The sequence below is a fragment of the Protopterus annectens genome, chromosome 6.part0, assembly GCF_019279795.1.
Source record: "Protopterus annectens isolate FY-2018-M chromosome 6.part0, PAN1.0, whole genome shotgun sequence".
NCBI classification, from domain to species: domain Eukaryota; kingdom Metazoa; phylum Chordata; order Ceratodontiformes; family Protopteridae; genus Protopterus; species Protopterus annectens.
Window position 1 is genome coordinate 429038201 of NC_056737.1, and position 23373 is coordinate 429061573.

At 39.4% G+C, this 23373-nt stretch overlaps 1 protein-coding gene across 1 annotated transcript in view; it reads right to left on the reverse strand.

The window, feature by feature from the left end:
* Positions 1–23373, reverse strand: part of SPTBN5 (spectrin beta, non-erythrocytic 5) — a 1783454-nt gene that overhangs the window by 970147 nt on the left and 789934 nt on the right. The window contains exon 35 of the mRNA XM_044073536.1: positions 18433–18582. Within this exon, the coding sequence (XP_043929471.1) occupies positions 18433–18582 (150 nt within the window). The remainder of the gene's footprint in view (positions 1–18432; positions 18583–23373) is intronic.

Consider the following 23373-nt stretch of genomic DNA (forward strand, 5'->3'; position numbering starts at 1 on the left):
GGTGAGATTCTTGTGTTTTCTTCATTACGTTGTCTTATCATAACATCGATTTTCATAGGTACAAGACCACATTGTTGAGGCTTTAAAAAAACTCCCGGAAAGTACAGTTGTGTACACTTACCATAAATGTAGATGTTTGAGTGTATTCACTGTTGCAGTCATTACATTTGGGTAATCTGATGACAGGTTGCCCTCAGTCGGGCTGATTAACAAAGTCTTGGGTCCTGCGTCGGTCCCTTCTTCCATGACGTCAGGTCGTCAGGGTTATAAAACATGCAGCCGATGCCATTACATCAGTTTTTCTTGCCCCAGATGTCAGGTGCCCCCCAAATGGGGAGCAAATAAAATTAAAAACACAAAAATATACCTCCAACCAAAAGCAAATACACCAAAAAGGCTTTTAAGCATAGTAAAAGAAAGTAGAGGTATGACCAGAGAAAAACAGGGGGCTGGAGGGAGGGTAACCAGGACTGCAACAGTGAATACACACGAACATGGTAAGTGTACACAACTGTACTATGTTCGTCGTGTTTCACTGTTGCAGTCATTACATTTGGATAGATTCCCAAATCTATGGTTGGGAGGAGGAATTTATACAGCATTAGGACCAGCTATAAGGCCCTGCAAGACAGCAGTGGCAAAGCCAGTTCTGGATTTAGAGAAAATTGGTAAATGGTAATGCTAGGTGAAAGTATGTACAGAACTCCAGGTAGCAGCTTCTAGAATATCCCTGGTAGGAACACCTCTGAGAAAGGCTGCAGAAGTAGATGCAGCCCTGGTGGAATGAGATCTGATCCCCTGGGGAATAGGTTTTCCATGGTGCTTATAGCAGAAATGAATGCAATGACTTATCCATTTAGAAATGGTTTGTTTTGAAATAGCCTTCCCCTCTGCACCAGCAGCAAATGCTACTAGCAATTGTTCAGATTTTCTTTGAAATTTAGTTCTGTCCAAGTAGAATCTAAGTTGTCTGTGCACATCCAAGGAAAGCAGAATCCGTTTCCATTTGTTCTGTGGATTGGGATAGAAGGTTGACAAATTAATGGACTGATTAAGAGCCACACTGGAAACCCCCTTGGGCATGAAGGATGGATTGGTCCTCAGAGATACCCTGTCTACATAAAAGATGATGAAAGGCTTCACTGCCATAAAGGCCTGTAATTCAGATATCCTTCTAGCTGAAGTGATTGCTAAAAGGAAGACTGTTTTCCAAGAAAGAAAATTTAAGTCTGCAGTAGCAGCTGGCTCGAAAGGAGGTAGAGTGAGCTTCTCCAAAACAAAGTTAAGGTCCCAGGCAGGGGTAGAGGCTCTCCTGGGTGGTCTCAAGTTCTTTGCCCCTCTGAGATACTGCTTGAGCAGAGGATGAGAAAAGAGGGGTGGTTCTGTGTTATAGTGAGCTGAAATAGCTGAAGCATGGATTTTAATAGAGGAACAAGACAGGCCCTTGTGAAGCATCTCAGTTAAGTATTGCAAAATCTGAGGTAAATTGGGCGATGCTGTGCTCATCCCTAAAGATTGGTTCCAGGCACAGAATCTATTCCATTTGTCAGCATAAGATTTTCTAGTACTAGGTCTTCTCGCCTCCAAGATGACATCCATCACAGGTTTGCTGAGGGATGCTAAGGGTGAATTTAAGTGATTAGCCAAGCTGCAAGGTTCAATGTTAAGAGCTGAGGGTGCAGAATTTGGTTCTCCTGCTGAGACAGCAAGGAAGTGTCTGAGGCAGATGCCAGGGAGATATTTGTGACACACTGCGCAGGAGTGGGTATCAGTGTTGGTATGGCCAGTCTGGAGCAATCAAAATCATTCTTGGTTTGTCCTGTTTGATTTTTAGCAGAACTTTGGAGAGCAGAGGCAGAGGGTTAAAGGCATAGACTGATAGGTTTTTCCAGCTGAAGGACAGAGCATCCACTTTCCAGGCTTTTTTGTGGGGAGTCCACATGCAAAAATTGTCCAACTGGTAGTTCGAGGGGAGGCAAATAGATCTATGTCTGGGCTCCCCCATTTGCTTGTCAACATGTTGAAAATCCGTGGTTCCAGTTTCCACTTGTGTGGGTCCATGAGATTTCTGCTTAGTCCGTCTGCCAGTGTATTCAATTTTCCTGGCAGGAACTGAGCTTGTAGATGCACTTTGTAGCTTAAGGCCGTGTTCCACAATGCCATGGCTAGTCTGCAGAGGGGGTAGGAATGTGTACCCCCTTGCTTGTTTATGTACCACATAACCATGGTGTTGTCCATCTTTACCATTAGTTGTCCAGGAAGAATGTAGTCCTTGAAGGCTGTCAGAGCATTCTGTACAGCTAACATTTCTTTTTGATTGATATGTAGGTGCATTTGATTTGGGTTCCATTTGCCCTGAATGCACTTCCCTGCCAGATGAGCCCCCCCATGCATAGTCTGATGCATCTGCAGTTAGGGTTTGGGTGGCAGGGGGTAGTGTCAATGGCAGTCCCTTATTTTGGTGGCAGGCCTCTGCCCACCATAGTAACTCGGGCGTAGGCAAGGTATGATAGGAATCATTGTTTCCAGGCTATGACAATGTTGAATCCATAGACTTTTTAAGTACCACTGAAGTTTCCTCATATGCAGTCTTGCATATGGAATTAGAAAACTGCAGGAGGCCATAAACCCCAAGGTTTGCAGTATTTGTCTTGCAGATAGCAGGGTTTTTGTGGCCACCTGTTTGAAGTAAGTTACCAAATAAATTTGCTTTTCTGGTGTGAGGAAAGCCATCTGGGCAGTTGTATTCAAGCTTGCACCCAGGAATGTAATCTGTTGAGAGGGTACCAGTTGTGGTGTCTTTTTGTTTATGGTGTACCCCAGAGAAGTTAGAACCCTTTTTACAAACGCCAGATGATTTAGAAGTATGGCCTGGTTTTCTGCCTGAATTAGACAATCGTCCAGGTATGGATATATTTGAATATTTCTTTGCCTGCAAAATGCAGTTACTGGAGCCAGGCACTTTGTGAATACCCTGGGTGCAGTAGACAAGCCAAAGGGCAGTGCAGAGAACTGATAATGCATGCAGCCTGCTTTGAAGCGTAGGAATCTTCTGCAAGATTCCCTGATTGGGATATGCAGGTAAGCTTCTTTTAAATTTAGAGTTGCCAACCAGGCATCTTTGCCTAGCATAGGAAGTAACTGGTGAAGAATCAGCATCTTGAATTTTGGAATGTCCAGAAAGGTGTTTAGAGTAGATGGGTCCAGAATTGGATGCCATGATTTGTCTTTTCTGGGTACTAGGAAAAGCCTGGAATAGAAACCTTGCCCCTTTTCCTCTTCTGGTACTGGTTGAATAGCCCCCATGTTGAAGAGGGAAAGTACTTGTTTTTGAGCCTCTGCCCACTAATTTGGGGGCAGGTCTGGCCACCTGTTTGGTGTTGGCAACGTGTGGAAATGAAATCTGTATCCCTGGGATACTATATTTAAAACCCATTTGTCCTGGATTATGAGTTCCCAGTTTTTTGCATGAAGAGTAATTTTTCCCCCCAAATGGGTGGCTAAAAGGTAAGTGCTTGGTAATTTTAAAGGAAATTCATTGAGACTGTTTACCATAGGGGGGGTGTCTTGTTATTTCCAGATTTGGAAGTGGAGGCCCCGCATTGCTTAGTTCTGAGAGTCCCCTGGGACGGAAACCTGGTGCTTTTGGTGTGTCTGGGTTTGGCTTGAGAGGATCTGGAAGGAGCTGGAAAGGACCAATTCTTAACAAGCCAGTGTTTACTAAATCTTGGAGGCTGCACTTGTAAGAAATCTTTTACAGTGTGAATAGATTTAGCTCTATCTTCCATCTTTTTTAGAGCTTCTTCAGACTTATTGCCAAACAGGCGGTCCTGATTTAAAGGAGCATCCAACAATTTTGCTTTAACATGATCAGGCAGAGATTGCTCCTTAAGCCAAGCATGCCTTCTAAGCACAGACCCAGTAACAGCAGCCCTGCAAGAGGCCTCTAAAGAATCAAAACCACATTGCAAAGTATGTTTTCCAACTTGTTCAGCAGAATGCAATAAATCCTGTAAATCTTTATTTTCCACACAGTCAGAAATCAACATAATTTTCTGTTTAAGCAGTCCAGTAATATGCTGTTGATATTTTAACATATGAAATTGGTAGTTTAAAGCCCTGATTGCCAAGGTTGCAGAAGTATAAACCTTTTTACCCCATCTATCCAGTGCCCTGGATTCTCTATCAGAAGGGGTAGGATTTTTAGCAGTAGAAGTCTTAATGCCCTTTGGCCCCTGAGAAATGGTTTCTGGATCCGCAACAGGAGTTTTGAAAAGGAACTTGTGGGACTCAGGAACCCTGTAGTATCTGTCAGGTTTACTAGGAGCTGGAGGCAGGGAATCAGGGGCCATACTGAATTCCGAAAACACATCATCAGCAATGTCTAGTACAGGAGGTATAGAAAAAGGCCTATGCTGAGTTAGAAGAAGGAAATCCCTAAGCCTCTTTTTTGAATCAGAAAATTCCTGACTTTCCCAGTGGAAATGCTCCCTTAAGGTATGTAAAGTTTCCCCAAAAGAAAAGTCCTCAGGGGGGGGAAGCAGAGGGAATGGAATCCTCTGCATCAGAATCCTCATAAGTAGATATGGACAAATCCTGGTCATTAGAAGAATTAGAAGAAACAGAGTCCTGATCAGAAGATTCATAGTCAAGCTCAGCCCTAGGCCTCTTAGTAGGGGGGGGGGGCTTTAGAGTAATAAGATCTTCAGCCATTTTGAACATTTGTTTTTTAGGCATAGGGGCCTGAACATGTGACTTGGGTGTCGGTTTTTTAGACATAGATCGAGATTTAGGCTTTAGTATAGAAGGTGGAGTCGGTTTAATATGCAAGTCTGTAGGCCTGAATACACCCTCAGAAGCCGGCTCTGGACCCATCCAAGGAGAGACATCCGTGGGTTCCATAGGTAAAGCATCCTATGACATACCGGATTCCGAATGGGTCTCAGTAAAGGTCTACTAGTCAGAAGTAGCGGGTATCAGGGGCTGCAAAAGTGCCTGAATGAGTACCGGTGAACTGGCGACTGGCTTAGGAGAAGCGTCGTTGGCAGTTTTGGACCTCGACAGCCTGTCTCTGTCTTTTTCTTTGCATATTTTCGGAATCCCAGTAGTCGGATGGCTAACTGACATAATTTCTGGATAATTAAACCGAGAACCAAAGTATTTAGAGGCAAAAATGTTTGTTGTTGTCCTTTACCTAGGTGGCTATTTTTACTTCATACTTGTCTTCGATTGATATGTTCAGGGTCTGGTGTTCCCAATTAATTTTAGCAAAAGTATTTTTGGCAACATGAGAGTTAAACTTCTTTTGCATGCAATTATTTTTTTCTTCTTTTTATTATATAAAATATTTATATCTGGGTCCCACCACAGAGGTTTATTTTTAAATCTGGCCTTGTATTTTCTTTGAATGGGGACAGCCGCATCCATGCACAACATTTGGTGGAAAAGGATTCTGCATAAGCAGTGGGATCATCAAGCAAGAAGGGGATTCTGAATTCCGCCAGGTCATCACTCAGATTTAGTAGATCAGTATTAACATAATCTGTGAATAGTGAGGTATTGTAATAAGCTTCTGGCTTCAGTCAAATGGTGAATGTGACTGATTTGTAGTATGATTTAACCATGGAGAAAGTTACAATTTGTGGGGAGCAAAGTGTTTCATATCAGTAAGAACCAAGTACAGGATTTTATCACCTCTGTTTGGGGTGTGGACTAACTTGTCCAAAGAATTTATATAGATAAAAAACAGACATTTCAAGGCATACATGTTTTTTTTTAAAGAACTATCTTTATTTAATTATCACCTCCCAGTTGATGGAGAGGTAGTTGAAGTCACCTAGGAGAATGGTGTTTGGCTTAATTCATAGGGACTGCATACTATTCAGGGTGGAGGAATTGGCTGAAGGAGATATACATGGGAGTTCTATTCCTTGATCTGATGAGGAATCTTGTTAATGATAAGTTGGACGTGGAGAAGTTCCTGGTTGTTACCTTGTCTAATGGGTATGGAGATGAAATGTTTTTTAAGAATATGGAGATACCACTATGTTTAGTGCCTTCATGTATGTGGTGAACCTGAATGTGTTGTGGGCATTGAAACCCTGCACTGCTGGAGGGCTCTAACTGGTCTTGTACCAGGTCTCCATGACAATGCATATATCAATGGGTTTCAGGGTAAGGGATGCTTGTAGAGAGCACATTTTTAAGAGTCCTTGCCTTAAGCAGTAATATCTTTATGTTATCTGGATTCTGTTTTGTTATGTAGGAAGCTTTAGAAGATTGATGTCACTTAAAAAGGCACTATGTGGCTCAGCAAGGATTTAGCGAACATGCAAATCTTTTTGGGGATAGGTGTAGGCCATCCCAGTCAAAGGAGTTAGGACTGTTTACCATATTTTCCCTGGCAGATACATACTGTACCCCCTTTAAATGATACCAGAAGTTAAACCAATTGTTTATTTTAATAATCTTTTGTTTGTATTGAGGCATCATTCTTGGTCTTGGTAGAATGCTGTTAAAGATTAAATTCATACCTGACACATATTCTGAGAACTCCATCAATGTCTCTATTCATATAGTCCAGGGAGGTATGTCTCAAGTCATTTACATTGTTGTGTTCTGTGACTGCGTCGTACGTGTACTTGTGGTACAATGACTTGTGCACATGTGTGATGTGGTGAATCCTGGCAACTGATACACAACTGATCGTGCCCCTTTCCTTGCACAGCCAGGTGAGTGGCACATCAGTATGTATCACAATGGAGCCATCTATAGTTAAGATACTGGATTTTTTTTCTGTTAGATATTTCAGAACATTGGATTTTTGACACAAGAGGTTTAAGCTTTGCTAGATTTTTCTTTTTGTGTTTTTAACCACTTGTTTTTTCTGTGTGACCTTTTTACTCATTGTTTTAGTTTATTAGTGATGGGCATATAACACGGAAGTTATATTTGACCTTTCTAGCACTTTATGATGAATAACTCTGTACTTAATGGATATTGAGTTGCTTGAACCCAATTTTAATTTCAGGGGAGGAGATTACACATTTAAGATCAGAAACTGTAAGATATATATACATATATATATATATATATATATATATATATATATATATATATATATATATATATTTAATATCTTTGTGTATATATAGAAAGAATGATAGAGATGACAAGCTGCTTCACTAGCGAACGTTAAAAGCCTGTTACATAAATGTATTGTACAGATGGTTTACCACTAACCACAGAATATGGGTTCTACATGGCCTTCTGGCCTATACAAAGTCTTTATAAACTGAAACTATGATATTTTTCCAACAATTAAGTAGATTAAACTGTTTCAAAATAGAGTACATTTGGTTTAAGTTATAAAGGAAGAGATTTATTTTAACAATTAAAACATTAGAAAATTCAGGTTAATAATTGAAATGTATAATCTTTAGTTATTATGCAGTGCACAAAAGACAACACTGTGTCGGTAATTACTAAGTAAAGAGATGTATGCTATACAATAGAATACAATACGTTTCAGGGATGGGCTGAAGACAAAAAGTCTGTCAACACTGAAAAAAGCTGTCTCAAAAAAAGTCATCAAGCTGTTTTTATAGGAATGTAGAAAACTACTAGCTCTGGTGTTTACTGGTCGCCTGTTCTACTCAATAACTCCCTTTTAAGGGAACCATGACATCATTCTGTTGCTTCTTCTTAAGGAGCATTTAAGCCAAAGCTCACACATCACAATACTTTTACTGAGTCCAAAGCAATTAGTAAACCTTTTATTTTAAAAGTTAAGAAATACTCCAGACATAAAGAAAATAGTAATATTAAGGTTTTCTCATTGGAATTGCATCAGTATTAGATCTAGGAGCATCATATGCCAGCCATATGAACTATAATAATTGTATAGTAATAATATAAACTAAGCTTCTAAGCACCAGCCCAAGTGGAGACTGATCATTTAAGGTATGTCATTTGCAAGTCAGAAGCACATATAAAAACTATGTCAGTATAGCAAATACTGTAGCGGGGAGGGGTGAAGTACTGTATGCCATGAATAAATGTCCAGTCACATGGGTAGGGTTTCATGCTCCACCCAGATGACTAGTTTACCATAATCCCACCACCAAAGTCTACATGCAGTGTTTATATTATTTGGTGACTGTTTGAAATTTCGGGACCCTATACAGCGAGTCCCAAAACATAGACAGTGAATGGCTGACAGTTTGTATTTACATATACTAAGTCCAAGAAGCCATTCCTAGGAATTTTCCCTTTTCTCCAAGTTATGCCGATCTCAGATTTGGTATATATAAGTTTGGTGGTGAGGGGTGCAGGGGAGGCTTGCCCACCTGTAAAAAGAAGTTTAAGGAGAAGCGCGATCTTTGAGATTTGCTCTTCTCTTGGGTTTTCTGTCTTTTTTTCCATCAAGTTTGCACTCCTCATTTTGAGTGCCAACATTTCAATAGGGAACCATGTATTTTTGTAATGATCTTCTTTAATGGGTTTCTTCATAAATTTACAGGAATGCTGGCCAACATTCAGTATATTTATCATTTCATGGCAATGTGCTCAAGCAACAGGTGAATGTGACTAGTTTATTGTAAATTCATGCATTAAAATGACCTAGTAAGGGTCCATAACACTTTGCAGAATCACATTTCACTAAAACACAACCCACTAGATATAAATCATTGAATTCTCATTTCTTCATTAAAGTAAAACAGACTATATCAGTTTAACAGTATTTCTGAAAGGGGACACACCCTCTGCATCCCCATCCTCAGCTTTACAACTCTGAGGTCTTCCAGCCCCGAGGAAATGAACTGTCTTTCTTCCCCAAAGTTTGGTGATTTTGAAGTTATACTTAAGTTGTGATATGGAGGTTACCCTACCCAACCACACATATGAATGGAGGAGATCTTTCCCATTTAAAAAAATGAATTTCCAAAAATAGTATTTAACTGTATTTAAATGAGTCTGTGAAATGTGGATTTACTGAGTTATTTTCAGTGATTTGTGTTTCATTGAAAGGTAGTCTTGAGAAGTACTATGGCCCTGCAAAAAGGTCAATGAACATTTTATAGCATGCTATGTCTTCAGGGAAATGTGGTCAGCTTATAGTATGTTCACACAATCAGGGGAATGTGGCCATCTTACAGCAACTTCACACAATCAGGAGAATGTAAGCAGGTTATACCATGTTCACAAAATCAGGTGAATGTGGCCAACTCACAACATGTTCACACAATCAATGGAAGGTTGCCAGTTTACAGCATGTTCGCATAATCAGGGTGAATTTGGACAATTTACAGCATCTTCCCACAATCAGGGGAATGTGGCCAGCTTACAGCATGTTCACACAATGAGGCAAACGTGGCCAACTTACAACATCTTCACACAATCAGGGGAATGTGACCAACTTACAGCATCTTCACACAATCAGAGGAATGTGGTCAGCTTACAGCATGTTCACACACTCAGGGGAATATGGCCAACTTACAACATCTTCACACAATCAGTGGAATGTGGCTAACTTATAGCATCTTCACACAGTCAGGGGAAAGTGACCATCTTATAGGTTCATAGGTTCATAGGTTAATACTAGGCTATCTGCCCTAGGGCATTTATAAGCCTAGCCAGAGTGTGTTTGGCTTTCGCCACCCATTTTAAATTCATTTTGCTATGCCTTTTTTTGAGGTTAGTATACTGTGCCTCTGTCTAACAGTGACACAGAAGTGATAGCCGGGGTAAACCTACGATCTCCCATCCACTCATCAAGATTCCTCTTGAAGAGAGTCAATGTGGGACTCTGCCTAACCTGGACTGGGATTTTATTCCAGAGTGAAGGGAGCCTCTGTTATGAATCTGACCCTCCAGCATGTCCTATTTATTTCAGTGCTGAGGTTCAAGTCTCGAGCATGTAGCTCGATGGGATTTGGATTTTCTGAGGTGCAGCATGTCCATTAATTCCGGGTTGGACATGGCTTTATACGCCAGGCACAGATTGCCTCTGAGCAGGTGGTATGCCACTGAGTAGAGCTGGAGTTTCTTTAACCGGGCAGCATATGGCATCTGTTTGAGCCCTTTGATCCTCTTGGTGAGGTACTTTTGGGGTCTTTCCAGTTGCTGCAGGTGTCTGGTAAGGTACATCCCAAAAGGGGCATTGTACTCAATTATGGGCCTGATGAGGGATGAGTAAAGAGGCACGATGACCTCCCCTGATCTAGATGTGAATCCCTTTATGATTAGGTGGGCTATATAAAATGTTTTTCTAACCACTTTGACCATGTGGTTGTCAAATGAGAGATTGCTATCAACTTGGGTCCCCAGATCCCTAATGACTTCTTCTGTACTTAATGGATTACCACCTATGTGGTAATTTGTGGGCACTTTGTTTTTGCCAAAGGGGATGACTATACACTTTTTGGCGTTTAGCTTGAGGCCATGGCTGTGGCACCAGTTGTCTGTTTCTATGAGGTCCTTTTGGAGGATGCTTGTGTCGGCGGGAAAGTTGATTATGGCGCCCAGTTTGCAGTCATCTGCGAACTTGGTCAGCCACAGTCCTTCCATGTTGGCCTGTACCACCGAGAAATATATACCGAACAAGAGAGGTCCCAGGACTGAGCCTTGTGGGATGCCACTTGTAACTGGTTTGGAGTCTGACATGGCTCCAGCAATTCTAACCATGTGGGTTCTGTCCTTGAGCCAGTTTGCAACCCATCTAGTGACATAGGGGTTTATATTTAATCTGGTGAGCTTATCTATAATGCCCGAGTGGGGTATTGTATCAAAGGCTTTTGCGAGGTCCAGGTAGGCTGTGTGGACCACCTTCCCCTCGTCAATGGCCTTGGTGACTGTTTCAAAGAAATTGACCAGGTTTAAGAGGCAGGATATGCCCTTAACAAAGCCAAACTGGGTAGGATCCAGTGTCTGTAGGTCCCCAATGTCTTTATTTATGAGGTCCATGATGATCCTTTCCATAGCTTTGCAGACCAAGCTAGTCAGGCTTATGGGGCGATAGTTTCCAGTATCCATTGAGGCACCACCTTTGTGGAGAGGGACCACTGTTGCTGTACGCCACTCTTTGGGTACATATCCTGTAGTAACGCTAAGACTGAACAGTAGTTTTATGTTTGGGTTTAGATCTTCTTGGAGTTCATGTAGGACGCAGCCCGGGACACCATCTGGTCCCATTGATGCTGTGTTTTTTGCTTTGGAGAGGGCGGCTCTTACCTGAGCATCTAAGATGTCATGGGGGCAGCACTCTGTTGGGATAGATATTTGCCCTTTTGGTGGGGTGAGGGGGGGGAGTTTGCACTGAACCTGTCAGCTAGGATGTTGGCAATGTCTGTGGGCTCGGTGTATTTTTTGTCATTTTGGACTAATTCTGAGCATATCTGGGAATTCCCACCCAGGTTCCTAACATAACTAAAGAAAGCCTTGTGATTATCCTTAGTGTCCTGTGCAATTTTTCTCTCGAAGCTGGCCTTAGACGATTTTATGAGTGCCCATAGTTTTTTGCTAATACTGATCAGAGATGCCTTCCTTTTTTGGGATTTTGCTCTATCATGTAGTAGCTTCCTCCTTCTATTGTATAGTTTGTTTATGGCTGGGGTCCACCAGACAGGACGCCTGCCTTTGGGGATTGGGTCTTGGTTTTATTTGGGATTGCATGATCCATGCATTCCTGAAGGTGTTCATAGAATGCGTTTATAAAGGATTCTGCGGTCTGGGCCAGATTTTCCACAGGCCCGGGGCTTTGAAGGATTTCACCGGTTTTGAGGCGTGTGAAATTTGCTTTAGAGAAGTTTTTCACTGTGGTTTTCTGGGCAGGGGGTGGGGTTGGGATGTGAATATCCAGTGAGATTAGTTTATGGTCTGATCTTACCAGTGAGGGATACACTTCTGGTCTGGAGCATAGTGTCCCCATGTTGGTGATGAGCAGGTCCAGTATGTTTTCCCCTCTTGTGGGAGTGGTAACAAGTTGTTCCATAGCATTTGAGTTTATAAATTCTAGGAACCTTTGGGCTAGGGTGTTGGAGCTAGAGTAATGCTCCCAGTCTATGTTTGGGTAGTTGAAGTTGCCCAATATAATGGTGTTTGGAGAGACCTTCATACTTTCCAGTATTCTCAGGAAGGCCAAGTGGGGTTCCTGTGTTTGGGAGGGTGGTCTGTAGCAGGCTATAAACTGGAAGGCAGTTTTACCCACAGTTAGTTGCACATGGATAGTCTCTGATGCTTCGTGCTGTGCCACCAACCTGGAGGTGTGGGTATCTTTGACGAATATTGATACTCCCCCTCCTTTTGTGGTTCGGTCCAAGTTTTGGGGCCGAAAAGCTTGGTATGAGGTATAACCTGGTTTACAGCATCTTCACACAATCAGAGGAATGTGGCCATCTTACAGCATCTTCATACAATCAGGGGAATGTGGCCATCTTACAGCATTTCTTCACACAATCAGGAGAATGTAAGCAGTTTATACCATGTTTTCACAATCAGGGAAATGTAGCCAGCTTACAACATGTTCACATAATCAAGCGAATGTGGCCAACATACACCATGTTCGCACAGTCAGAGGAATGTGGCCAACTTACAAGATGTTCACACCATCAGGCGAATGTGGCCAACATACAGCATGTTCACACAGTCAGGGGAATGTGGCCAGCTTACAAGATGTTCACAAAATCAGGTGAATGTGGCCAAAGTACAGAATGTTCACACAGTCAGGGGAATGTGGACAGCTTACAGGATGTTCACACAATCAGGGGAATGTGACCAGCTTACAGGATTGTTCGCAGAATAAGAAGAATTTATTTAGTATTTTATTTTATTGACATTTGTTTACCAGGAAAGTCCAACTGGCTAATAAATACCCATTTTCAGCAGAGGCCTAGGGATAAAAGCTCCAGAGAGTTAGATAACATCAAATAAAACAGCAGTATATATGTAATTAGAGAAAATCATATATACATACAATATGACAGTGGAATACATGCAATACAATAAAACATGAAAAGACACCAGTGATGTAATAAGAAAATTAAAAAAAATGTCAATTAAATATAACAATCAGTATATAAAAAAGTATTAGAAGTATAGTCTATTATGCTTGGTAAAAAATATAAATAGATATATACATATGGGTCTACTTCTTATTGAATGCACAGTTCTCCGGATGGCAGTTTAACAATTCCAGTATTTTGAATATCCCACAAAAACACATATCACCAGAACTTAAATTAGCAAACATCATAAATCACAAAGTAGACTAAAATGTTACTCATTCTAGGCTACCTTCTAGGCTCAAAGACATGATACTTAAAAAAAAAACACAAACACACATTGTCTACTGTTTTTGCAGGGGGAGATACCCCCCCCCTGTGCCTCCCACACCCCCTACAAATTATATATAGCAACTTCAAGATCTCACTACTGTGAAAACAAGGGTAGATTTCCCAATCCTTACTGTAGTATGATCTCCAATTAAAGCCACTAGTGCTGTGACAATAATTTTACACTTCCTGAATATTTGTACACCTACTATGAAATCTGCCATGTCACAAAACTAATACAATATACGAGAAGGCACATAGAAACTTTATACTTGTACCCGAACATCTCCCACCACCAGATTACTTTTAACTGTTTCTCTGACATGACACTCAACAAACTGATCCTTTGGAATACTACACTTTCAACAAACTGTAGTCAGCGAACTACCATTTGGAGAACTGCGCATTCGATAAGAAGAAGTAGATCCATATATATATATATATATATATATATATATATATATATATATATATATAGGTATAATTCCCCCCTAAGAATGGGGCGAGGACAGGTATTGAAAGCTATGGATAAATAGTATGATAAGCAGTTTCCATGAATGTGAAGCATTTGTTGCTGTAGATCATGCAGATGAATGTGGCCAGCTTACCATATTGTCTCAGTCAGAAAATGTGGCCAGTTTAGAGGTTGCTCACATAACAAGGGAAATGTGGCCAGTTTAAAGTATGTTCTCATAATCATGAGAATGTGGTGTCTTTATAGTACATTCTCATATTTACAAACTAAAGGGTGAAAAGGTCATGTAAGCAAACCAATCAGTAAGCACGGGAAGAAAAACCCAGCAACCAAGAGTCGTCACTATATAATACCTTAAACCTTCTGTAGTGGAGGCCCATGGGATATATACTTAGGGAAAGTAGGAGTACTTACGGTATTTTCAATGCATTCATCATGGTAATGGTGTTAACTTACAATAAATATTTAGCATTTCCCTTCTGGTGTATGGCCTGTAATCAGTTTCAGTATTCAATCTTTCTTTGAAATTAATTTCAATGTTAACTAACTCTCCATAGCAGATAACTGGCCCATCTATCCATCCATCCATCCATCCATCCACCCACAACCCCTTTTTCCCATTTTTTACCCATGAGGTTGGGGTGTCACTTCAACAGTGACAATCATCTATAGCCAAGGTTTACACCACTGGGTGGCTAGCCCTGCCACAGTAGTTCATCCACACCACACACTCACACCCACACTCATACCTATGGCCAATTTAGAGTGTCCAATTCACCTAATGCATGTCTTTGGAGTGAAACTGGAGCACCCTGAGGAAACCCAAGTGAACACAGGGAGGACATGCAGACTCCACAAAGAAAACACCCTAGTCAAGAATCAAACTGGGGAACCTATTGCTGTGAGGCAACACTGCTATCTGCTACACCACTGTGCCACCCCAGTAGATAACCGGTATGCATCCAAAAACTTTTAAAAAAATCAAAAGTAATCCTTTATTTGACTTGGTCATCTAATAGTATTTCTGGGACCGATAAGTCTCTGTAATAAATTAATTTTATCTATCATCTGTATTCTTACCTGCAATACTGTTATTGTCATGGGATTCTGTCTCAAAACAACAGAAATGTACTCTGAAAAACAGTGTTTTATCAATTGCCTATATTGAGGTGCATTGTTGCCTGAATTAATCTGAATCCATCTTTCTGGACCCTTCAGAATGAGAACAAGTCTTGTCTAGTCACCTTTGGTGACCTTGGAAAAATATCAGTGGCCTTTAGACTAACTAACATTGTTCTTAACCCTTAGTATAAGGTCACCAGACAAGGGGATGTTGGTGGTTCCCAGAATTAGCCTTGGAATCAATTACTTTCTTAATTTAAGCAAGTGAGGCAGTTTTTTTTCCTCAAAACTTAACTTAATATTCGTAATCTGCAAAGTGACTGCAAACTTATAAATTCCCTCCACTAGTGTTTGTCTAACAGGGCTTATATGAATCCAGTGTTATCCAGTATATATCATTATAGAGTCATTTTCATAGGTTCATAGGTATTTACTAGACTAATGACCTCAGGGGCCTTTTTAAGCCTAGCCATGCATCCCAAATCTCTGACAAGTTCTGATATCCTTGATAAGTGTTAGCATGGGCCTGGGAGATGAACTATTTGCAGGTTATCTGTTTGCATTAAAGACATAGGTGTCAAACCAGGGATGAATTTCCAGTTTCCAATCCAGTTGTCCAAGTTGTACTTGAATAGGATTAGGGAGGAACTCTGCTTAACATGGATGGGGAGCCTGTTCCATAGAGGGGTTAGTCTCTGGGATACATACCTATCTTTTCAGCAGGTCCTATTTATATCATAGGCAAGGTTTATGTCTTTAGAACTGGTAATTCTAGTGCTGTGTGTTTTGTGGATATGCAGGAGGTCCATCAGAGTGGGGTCTAACAATGCCCTGTATGCCAGGTATAGATCTCCCCTCAAAAGCCTGTACGAGACAGAATGCAGGGATAGGGCCTTGAGGCAGTCTGCATAGGACATATTACTTACGCCATGTATTCTTTTAGTGAGGAACCTCTGTGGACATTCCAGTTGTTGGAAATGCCTGGTTAGGTACATACCAAAGGGGGCACTGTACTCAATGACAGGTCTGATGAATGCCAATACAGTGGAACAATGACTTCCTTGGACTTAGATGCCATAACTTTGTTTATAAGTTGTGCAACATAGAATGATTTCTCACCACTGTAGGCACGTGATGATCAAAGACTAGATTACTATCTATGTATGTCCGTAAGTCTCTGACTACTGGGTCAACTCTAAAGGGTGTGTTGTCAATGTGATAATTACCAGGGATGGATGACTTCCCAAAGGATACTATTATGCATTTCTTGGCATTTAGTTTTAGTTCATGACTCTGGCACCAGTTGTTTGTCTGTGTCAGTCCCTCCTGGCTCACATTTGTCAGTGTGAGATTCAATGACAGCTATTAGTTTGCAATCATCTGCAAATTTAGTCAGCCACAGACCACTGACATTGGCCCGACTTCTGAGAAGTAAATGCCAAAAAGGAGTGGTCCAAGGACTGATCCCCGAGGGACTCCATTTGTGACTGGCTTCTTTCTAGAGGTGGACCCCCCAGTTCTAACTTAACTTCCTGGATCCTGTCTGTGAGCCAGTTGGCTATCCACTGGGTGACATCCGGGTTTGTACCTAAACTCTTGAGTTTGTCAACAATGCCCAAGTGGGGTATTGTGTCAAATGCCTTGGCCAGGTCAAGGTAGGCAGTGTGAATGATTTTGCCCTCATCCATTGCTTTGGTGACCTTCTCAAAGAAGTCCACTAGGTTGAGTAGGCATGATCTGCCCTTGACAAAACCAAACTGGGTTGGGTCCAGTGTCTGGAGGTTTACTATATCTCTCTATTGATCATCTCCATGATAATTCTTTCCATGGATTTACATATAAGACTAGTGAGACTTATGGGTCTGTAGTTTCCATAGTCTGTAGATGGCCCACCTTTGTGCAGAGGGATGACTGTTGCCTTCCTCCATTCATGAGGCACAAAGCCTGTTTTCAGGCTACAGTTAAATAGTAATTCAAGAGGCCCTGATAGGTCATGTTTTATGCTATTTTATTTATTTATTAGGCTGTAGGTGGATTGGATACTCTAAACTGGCCCTAGGAGTGAGTGTGTGCATGTGTGTGCCTTTCGTGGAAGGCTGGGCACTGGGCTGGCAACTCGACACCATAAAAACTTCACTGCCAATCATGAGCAGACAGTTGATCTGCTGTGGTGACCCCTAACCAAGAAAAACCCAAAAGAAGAAGAAGAAGTGCTTGTCAACAATCTCTGATGTACTTCTAAGTATATCTTGTTTATTTGTTTATGTGAGAATCTATCCATCCATCCATCCATCCATCCATCCATCCATCCACAACCCCTTTTTCCCATTTTTGCACATTTTTGCACACGGGGTTGGGGTGTCAATTCAACAGTGGCAATATTTAATTTATTTTTACAAGTGCATAAATAAATGAACCATGTTGCAGTCAGCCTGGCTGTTACTGTTAATGGGGTACAGTGCTATTGCTACCTTTTTTTATTATTTTTTGCTCCTGCGCTACAGCTGATACTTCATTTTCAGTCATGAATCTTTGTCAACCATAGAGCTGTATAAGCCTGGTTACCCATGTTTTAGAAATGGAGATAATCCATAAACTAAGTTTTCATTTAGTTACAGGTCAGTGCTTAGGGTGGGAAAATGTATTAGCCACTGAAAGAAAAATCAGTACCAGAAAAAAAGTCTCATCACATTGTTTCTATTGGTCCTTTAAAGTGTGGCTATTAAAGGAAAGCTTTAAAATGGTCACACAGCATTTAAGAAAAAGTGGTTGGTGTGCCAGAAAACATCAACAGCTTTGGAAAGTCTTGTTTTTCTCTCAAAGACCTAGAGAAAAAGCATGTAGGAAGTAATTGGGATATCAGAATATATTGTTTTTTTTCTCTTATAAACCATCCCCAAATAAAGTGACAGTCTGTCTGTTTAAAAATGTTATCTGAATTGAATATAAGGACCCATAAACTAAACAAATTCCTAATTTTGCAGCGGCCCAGCTTTCATGCCATAATTTGATTTATTCCATGCAGGTTATGGCAGGACCTTTTATTCTCCAGATCTGCTCTTATTGTCTGATGGTACATGTCTTCAAACATTTCTGAACATACCTCTCAACCTCTTAGAGCATGAAGTCTGGACAAAGCCATAAATAAAAGTGGTACAAAGGCCCAAAAATAGGGACAATTTTAAATATTACTCTTTCAAACTTAGAACATTGATAGAATAACAGGTTTTGCATTAGCATAAATTTTCTGACTGGTATGAAGTCTGAATCTCAAATGTCTTTCATTATTTTCTAACTTAAATCTTGTATTATTTACCACTAACTTGCCATAAAACCACAATTTTATGAAAAACAGACAAAAAATATGAGACAAAACTTGCACATTCTGCAAAAATCTGTACAGTTGAGAGGTATGTTTCTGAATGTCAGTGACAATTTGTGATAATCAAGTCTAATTCATTTTCCATGTTCAGTTTTCTCTAACATATAGTTATAACCACTTACCTCTTGTGAGTTCAGGATTTTTTCCATATTCTCCACATCCCGGTAGAAGGTTTGCTCACGATGAGTACGCTCCAGCCAGGCATTCTTCATATTCCACTGCTGATAAAGGTTTGCTCTCTCATCACTCAAGGCATCCAACTTGTCTTTGATCTACAGATATAATACAGGGTTTCTTTAGCAATTATGTCAATAAACCAATAGAAAGTTGCCAAAAATAAAAATATAGTGCATCCTGCAGATTATACAATAGCCTAAAAATCTAAACTGAAATGTAAAATTGCAATGTGATGAATTATAGTCCAAAATAAATGCACACACACACACACACACACACACACACACACACACACACACACACACACACACACACACACACACACACAGCTTACTGAAGTTACAATGCAATACAATTCAATACAATACAATGCAGTACAATACAATACAATACAGTTAAAAGTCAAGCTTTGGCTTGATGCCTTTCAGCCTAGCAGCCCTTGTAATACCACCGAATAACTTACCGACAGCCATCATAAAGCTTGCTAGGCTTTTGTTGTATTTTCTACCTGATGCCCTCTCTGAAAATAAGTTTATCATTTTATTATTATTCTTTTTTTATCTTTGCAACTTAATATGCACAATGTTTTGAGCCTTCAGATATGAGGGATGCAGTTATTTATAGATAAATAAATACATTAACAGTAGTACTTTAAAGATAACATAAAACTAAATTGGCAGCCAATGCAAACTCCACAATGTCAGAGTTATAGTAAAGTAACAGGACATAGCTTAAATTAACCAGGCTGTGATATTTTACACCAGTTGCAAGCTGTCAATGTTCATACATAATGATGGAAAGGGGGGAGGAGAGAAGTATTTCATTGATTGATTGATTGATTTCTATTTGTTAACTGGGTGAATTGGTCTGTTGACCCTTTTCAGCTGTGACTTAATATAAGTGATTAATAGAAAAGTTAAATGGGTGCAACATATTTGCAAAATACACAGTATATGAAAAGGTACATCATGAAGGAAAAGCTCTAACTGCCTGAGTTGAAGAAGGAAGTAGGTGAATAACTCATAATATATACTAAAAAAAATGCAAAAAAAAGTCATCATATGATAACTTCATAGCTAATGACACTTGGTCCCTAAGTAGAAATCTTGTATACAGAACCATGCCAATTTCTTTGATAATATATTGTACCTTATCACCACCTAAATAATGGTGGGATGTAGAAGTTGAAAAGCTGGCATTCCTTAAAGAGGCATGAATAGCCATGACCACTACCCCGGAAGTGTTGAGCTTGAGATGACTATTTGTCATTCAAGTTTGGAAAAATGCCAAGTCTTTATACTCGAATCTGAAATAAATACTTAGTCTAGAGGAAAAGGAAGGCAAAACTGGGGTAACATGCACAACATATGTGATAAAGAAGTTTTTTCTTATGTATATAATCAAGAAATTAATTGTTTGATGTTTAGGGCGGGGGTTGTTTTTTGAAAGACCTTCATTGGTGGCAGTCAATAAAGAAGGATCTTCCCTTTCCTCCATTCTCTTACGTAAAGCCTCTGAGTGGTTATGTGCAGTAAAGTATGTAGAGTTAGCATAGTGGACTGTGGCTGAACAATATTTAAAATATATGTAGCAATTACTTGACTCAAATAGTTGAGAAACAATAGAGCTCCATTCAACAAACATTGTCTGAATGCTTTTACAAAGCAATTAAAAACTGAAATATGAACTCATGACAAAAAAAGAAATACAAAAAGTCTATTAAATATTTCTGATAAAAAAACAGTTGTATTAATATGCTAATATGGATAAGAAATCTCAGACTGTTAGAGAGGAGGCAAGCTAAACCATAAGAAAGCCAGTAGCAATACAGCAGATCAAGTGATAAAATGTTTATTAAAGAAATCTGTCAATTCTGAAGAGAGATCAAGAAGGACCAAACCAGAAAACTGCCACTGATTCCTCTTTATTAGTAGAAAATTCAAGAACGACTGGAGGGTCAGATGTGGCAATAAGGCATATGACATTTACAATGGCCAGGAGAGATAGGGAGTTAATCGTCAGGGTCACAAGAACAGCATCGGCATCATAGGACTGGAAAGTTAATACTATTGCCCATGGAGATATTAATCAACTAGCTGGAAAATTAATCAAAGATACTAAAAGAAGAGTCTGAAGTACCTGGGAGGAGTTGTGGGTGAACAATGCATTCCAAACTATGATTCTGAAATATACTGCCTGTCCGCAGCATAGCCAATGACAGCATATGTCATATAACCAGGTTTAACAAAGGAATGTAGATTTGGTATACAGATTAGGGCGTTGGCTTCATTGTCGAGCAGGAGATCAAAGTGGACAAATATAGGCCTATTTTGGCATGCTGGACTGCATTTGTTTGTTCTAGGTGAGCAGTTTATGGGGTTTCATTAAACCAGGGTCCATCACTACTCTGAACCTACATGCCTTAAAACAGAACTGCTCAACAAAAACTGCTCATAACTCACAGTCCAGTCAGTCAGGTTCTCATAATACACATATCTATGTCTCAGAGTGATCACTTATATATTTCCCATACCCTTATTTTATTACTATTGTCAAAATTACATCATTGCACCTAGAGTAAACATTGATCAGCAAAAGATAGTCCTGTCATTTCTACCCATATACATGCCCATCATACAGTTTCCCTGCATCTGCTCTGTGTATTCTTTACTTACTGTCTAGCTATTTATTAAAAGCTACCCTTCTTTCTCATCTTAATCTAGCTGGTTTTGTGACAGGCTACAGAACATTACAGGGGTGAAGACTCCCAAAACGAAATTTAATGTTTTCAGTCTTTTAAAGCTTGGTTAGACCACACATTGACAATGTATGCAGTTCTGGAGGCCATGCAATGAGCAGACAGGAGAGGAAAAGAAAATTAAAAAGGGGCTCAAGAAGCAGGCTGTAGGGATTAACTACTCCCTCGGCCTGTATTTACAGAAAGAGTTGTGAGACCACAGAAAGGGCTATAAGAATGGGTGGCAAAGAGGAAATGTTTACAGGTATTCAAAAGGACATGAAATAGTCTATGAATGGGTAGAAGAGAAGGAAAGAATAAAGTGACAGTAGAATGTAGATAATCACATTTGTTTTTATGTAAATATAGTTCAGTTTTCCCTATACAATGTTGCTTAACTTTCCACTTTTAAGAGTTGTCAGGTGTATGTTTCAAGGTTGAACTGTATGTTAAGAATGTCTTAGGAATTTATTCTCAAAAATATGTATCACACCATATGTTATATTCTGTAATGACTGTATTCATTTATAATATCCTGAATGACTGCATCCAGATGATGGCGGAAAAGGGTCAAAGGACTAGCAAACTTACCATATGAATTGTATACTTAAGAGGGGGGGGGTAAAAAGATATAGAAGTGAATATTTGAGGATAATTATTGTATTTAGAAAAAGGATAATGATAATGCTCTAAGTAAACACTTTAAGGCTTGTGTAAAGTAAAAAATATTGCCTTTTCATTTTAGAAAAGATTTCAAAAAGTGTAACAGATGGTGACTGGGAGAACAAATTAGAATTCAGACAACTGATAAGGCAACTCAGACTTAACAAATGTAAACCACCTGGATTGAATGATTTTGTCAATTCAAAGTATTTAATCATTGAAAGCAGCAAAGTTATGATTTGTTTTGTATGTTTGGTCATTTGATTTAGTTGTATCATTGCTAAAATCATCTTTACATGATTATTTTAAGTAACTTAGTACTCATTTCTTCTGATAAAATCTATACTAAAGGACAAAAGTTCTTAAAGACATTTTCTGTGGATGTCTAATGTTGTTTTTCTTATTGTTAACTTTGTCCTTTTTTCCAATTAATAGTCCATGCACCTAAACTTTGTTTTTTTAATGTACTTTAAGTTGTATAAAGACACAAATCTGTCATTCCCACATTTGTTCAATAATTGCCTGTAGAAAATTATTTTGAAAATTTTGTTACCAACAAGTTGCTGAGTGGTTTGACTGCATTGTTAAAGCAATTATCTATATCACTGATCCTTCTTTCAATATGATTCCTGAGAGCTCAACTTATTCAAGCACTCTGGCAATCCTTCCACAAGTGGTAACAATTTTGGTGTAAATTTGCCCACCGGCCTCTCAAACATCAATAAGTGGCTTGCTTTTCTAGATTGTTTTTATTCCATTTCTACCATGGAGGGGCATACTACTCCAGCAGGAAACTGTTTAGTCAACTAACTTTCCTCGTTACATAAGAAATTATACAAATATAAATTACTAAATTGAGCAATCTCTACTTTACAGAATGTTTAAAAGCTAATCAAATATGGAAGGGATAAACATTCTGGATGTTTCTCAACAATATTGACACTAATTCTTCATTGTACCAGGAACTTTGTCATTATTTGATAGGGCCGAGTGTGTCTTGGAAATTCTTTTGAGGAGCAGCAACAAGTTATTTTTTTTTCTGAAGAGATTTAAGTTTTGAACCAGACAATACAAATTATTTGTTTTTTTTTCTCTTTCTACCACAATGTTAATTGATTCTTAACATCTTCTAGATATTTTAGAAACAGTGAGTGCAGCAATGATTTTGGTTTTGTTTCTGTTGAAATTAAATATTTATTCACACTCATCCCTCAGGATCTTGGCCATGAATGGTTTAGGGATAGTTTCTATTCATCTCACTATATTCAGAATAATTAAATTGATCTAATTTGTTTGTATATGGAGTTAGTTCTGAAGCATACATTTTTTTGTTTTGTTTACATTTGAAGAATTCTATTGACAAAGCATATGGTTTACCATGAGTACAGTTTGTAGCCCTGTTATTGCTAACCTTGGCTTGTGCTATTGAGAAAGTAATTTTGTTTCTACTGTGTTTTTCAAAATTATTTGAAGCTCTATTCAAGCT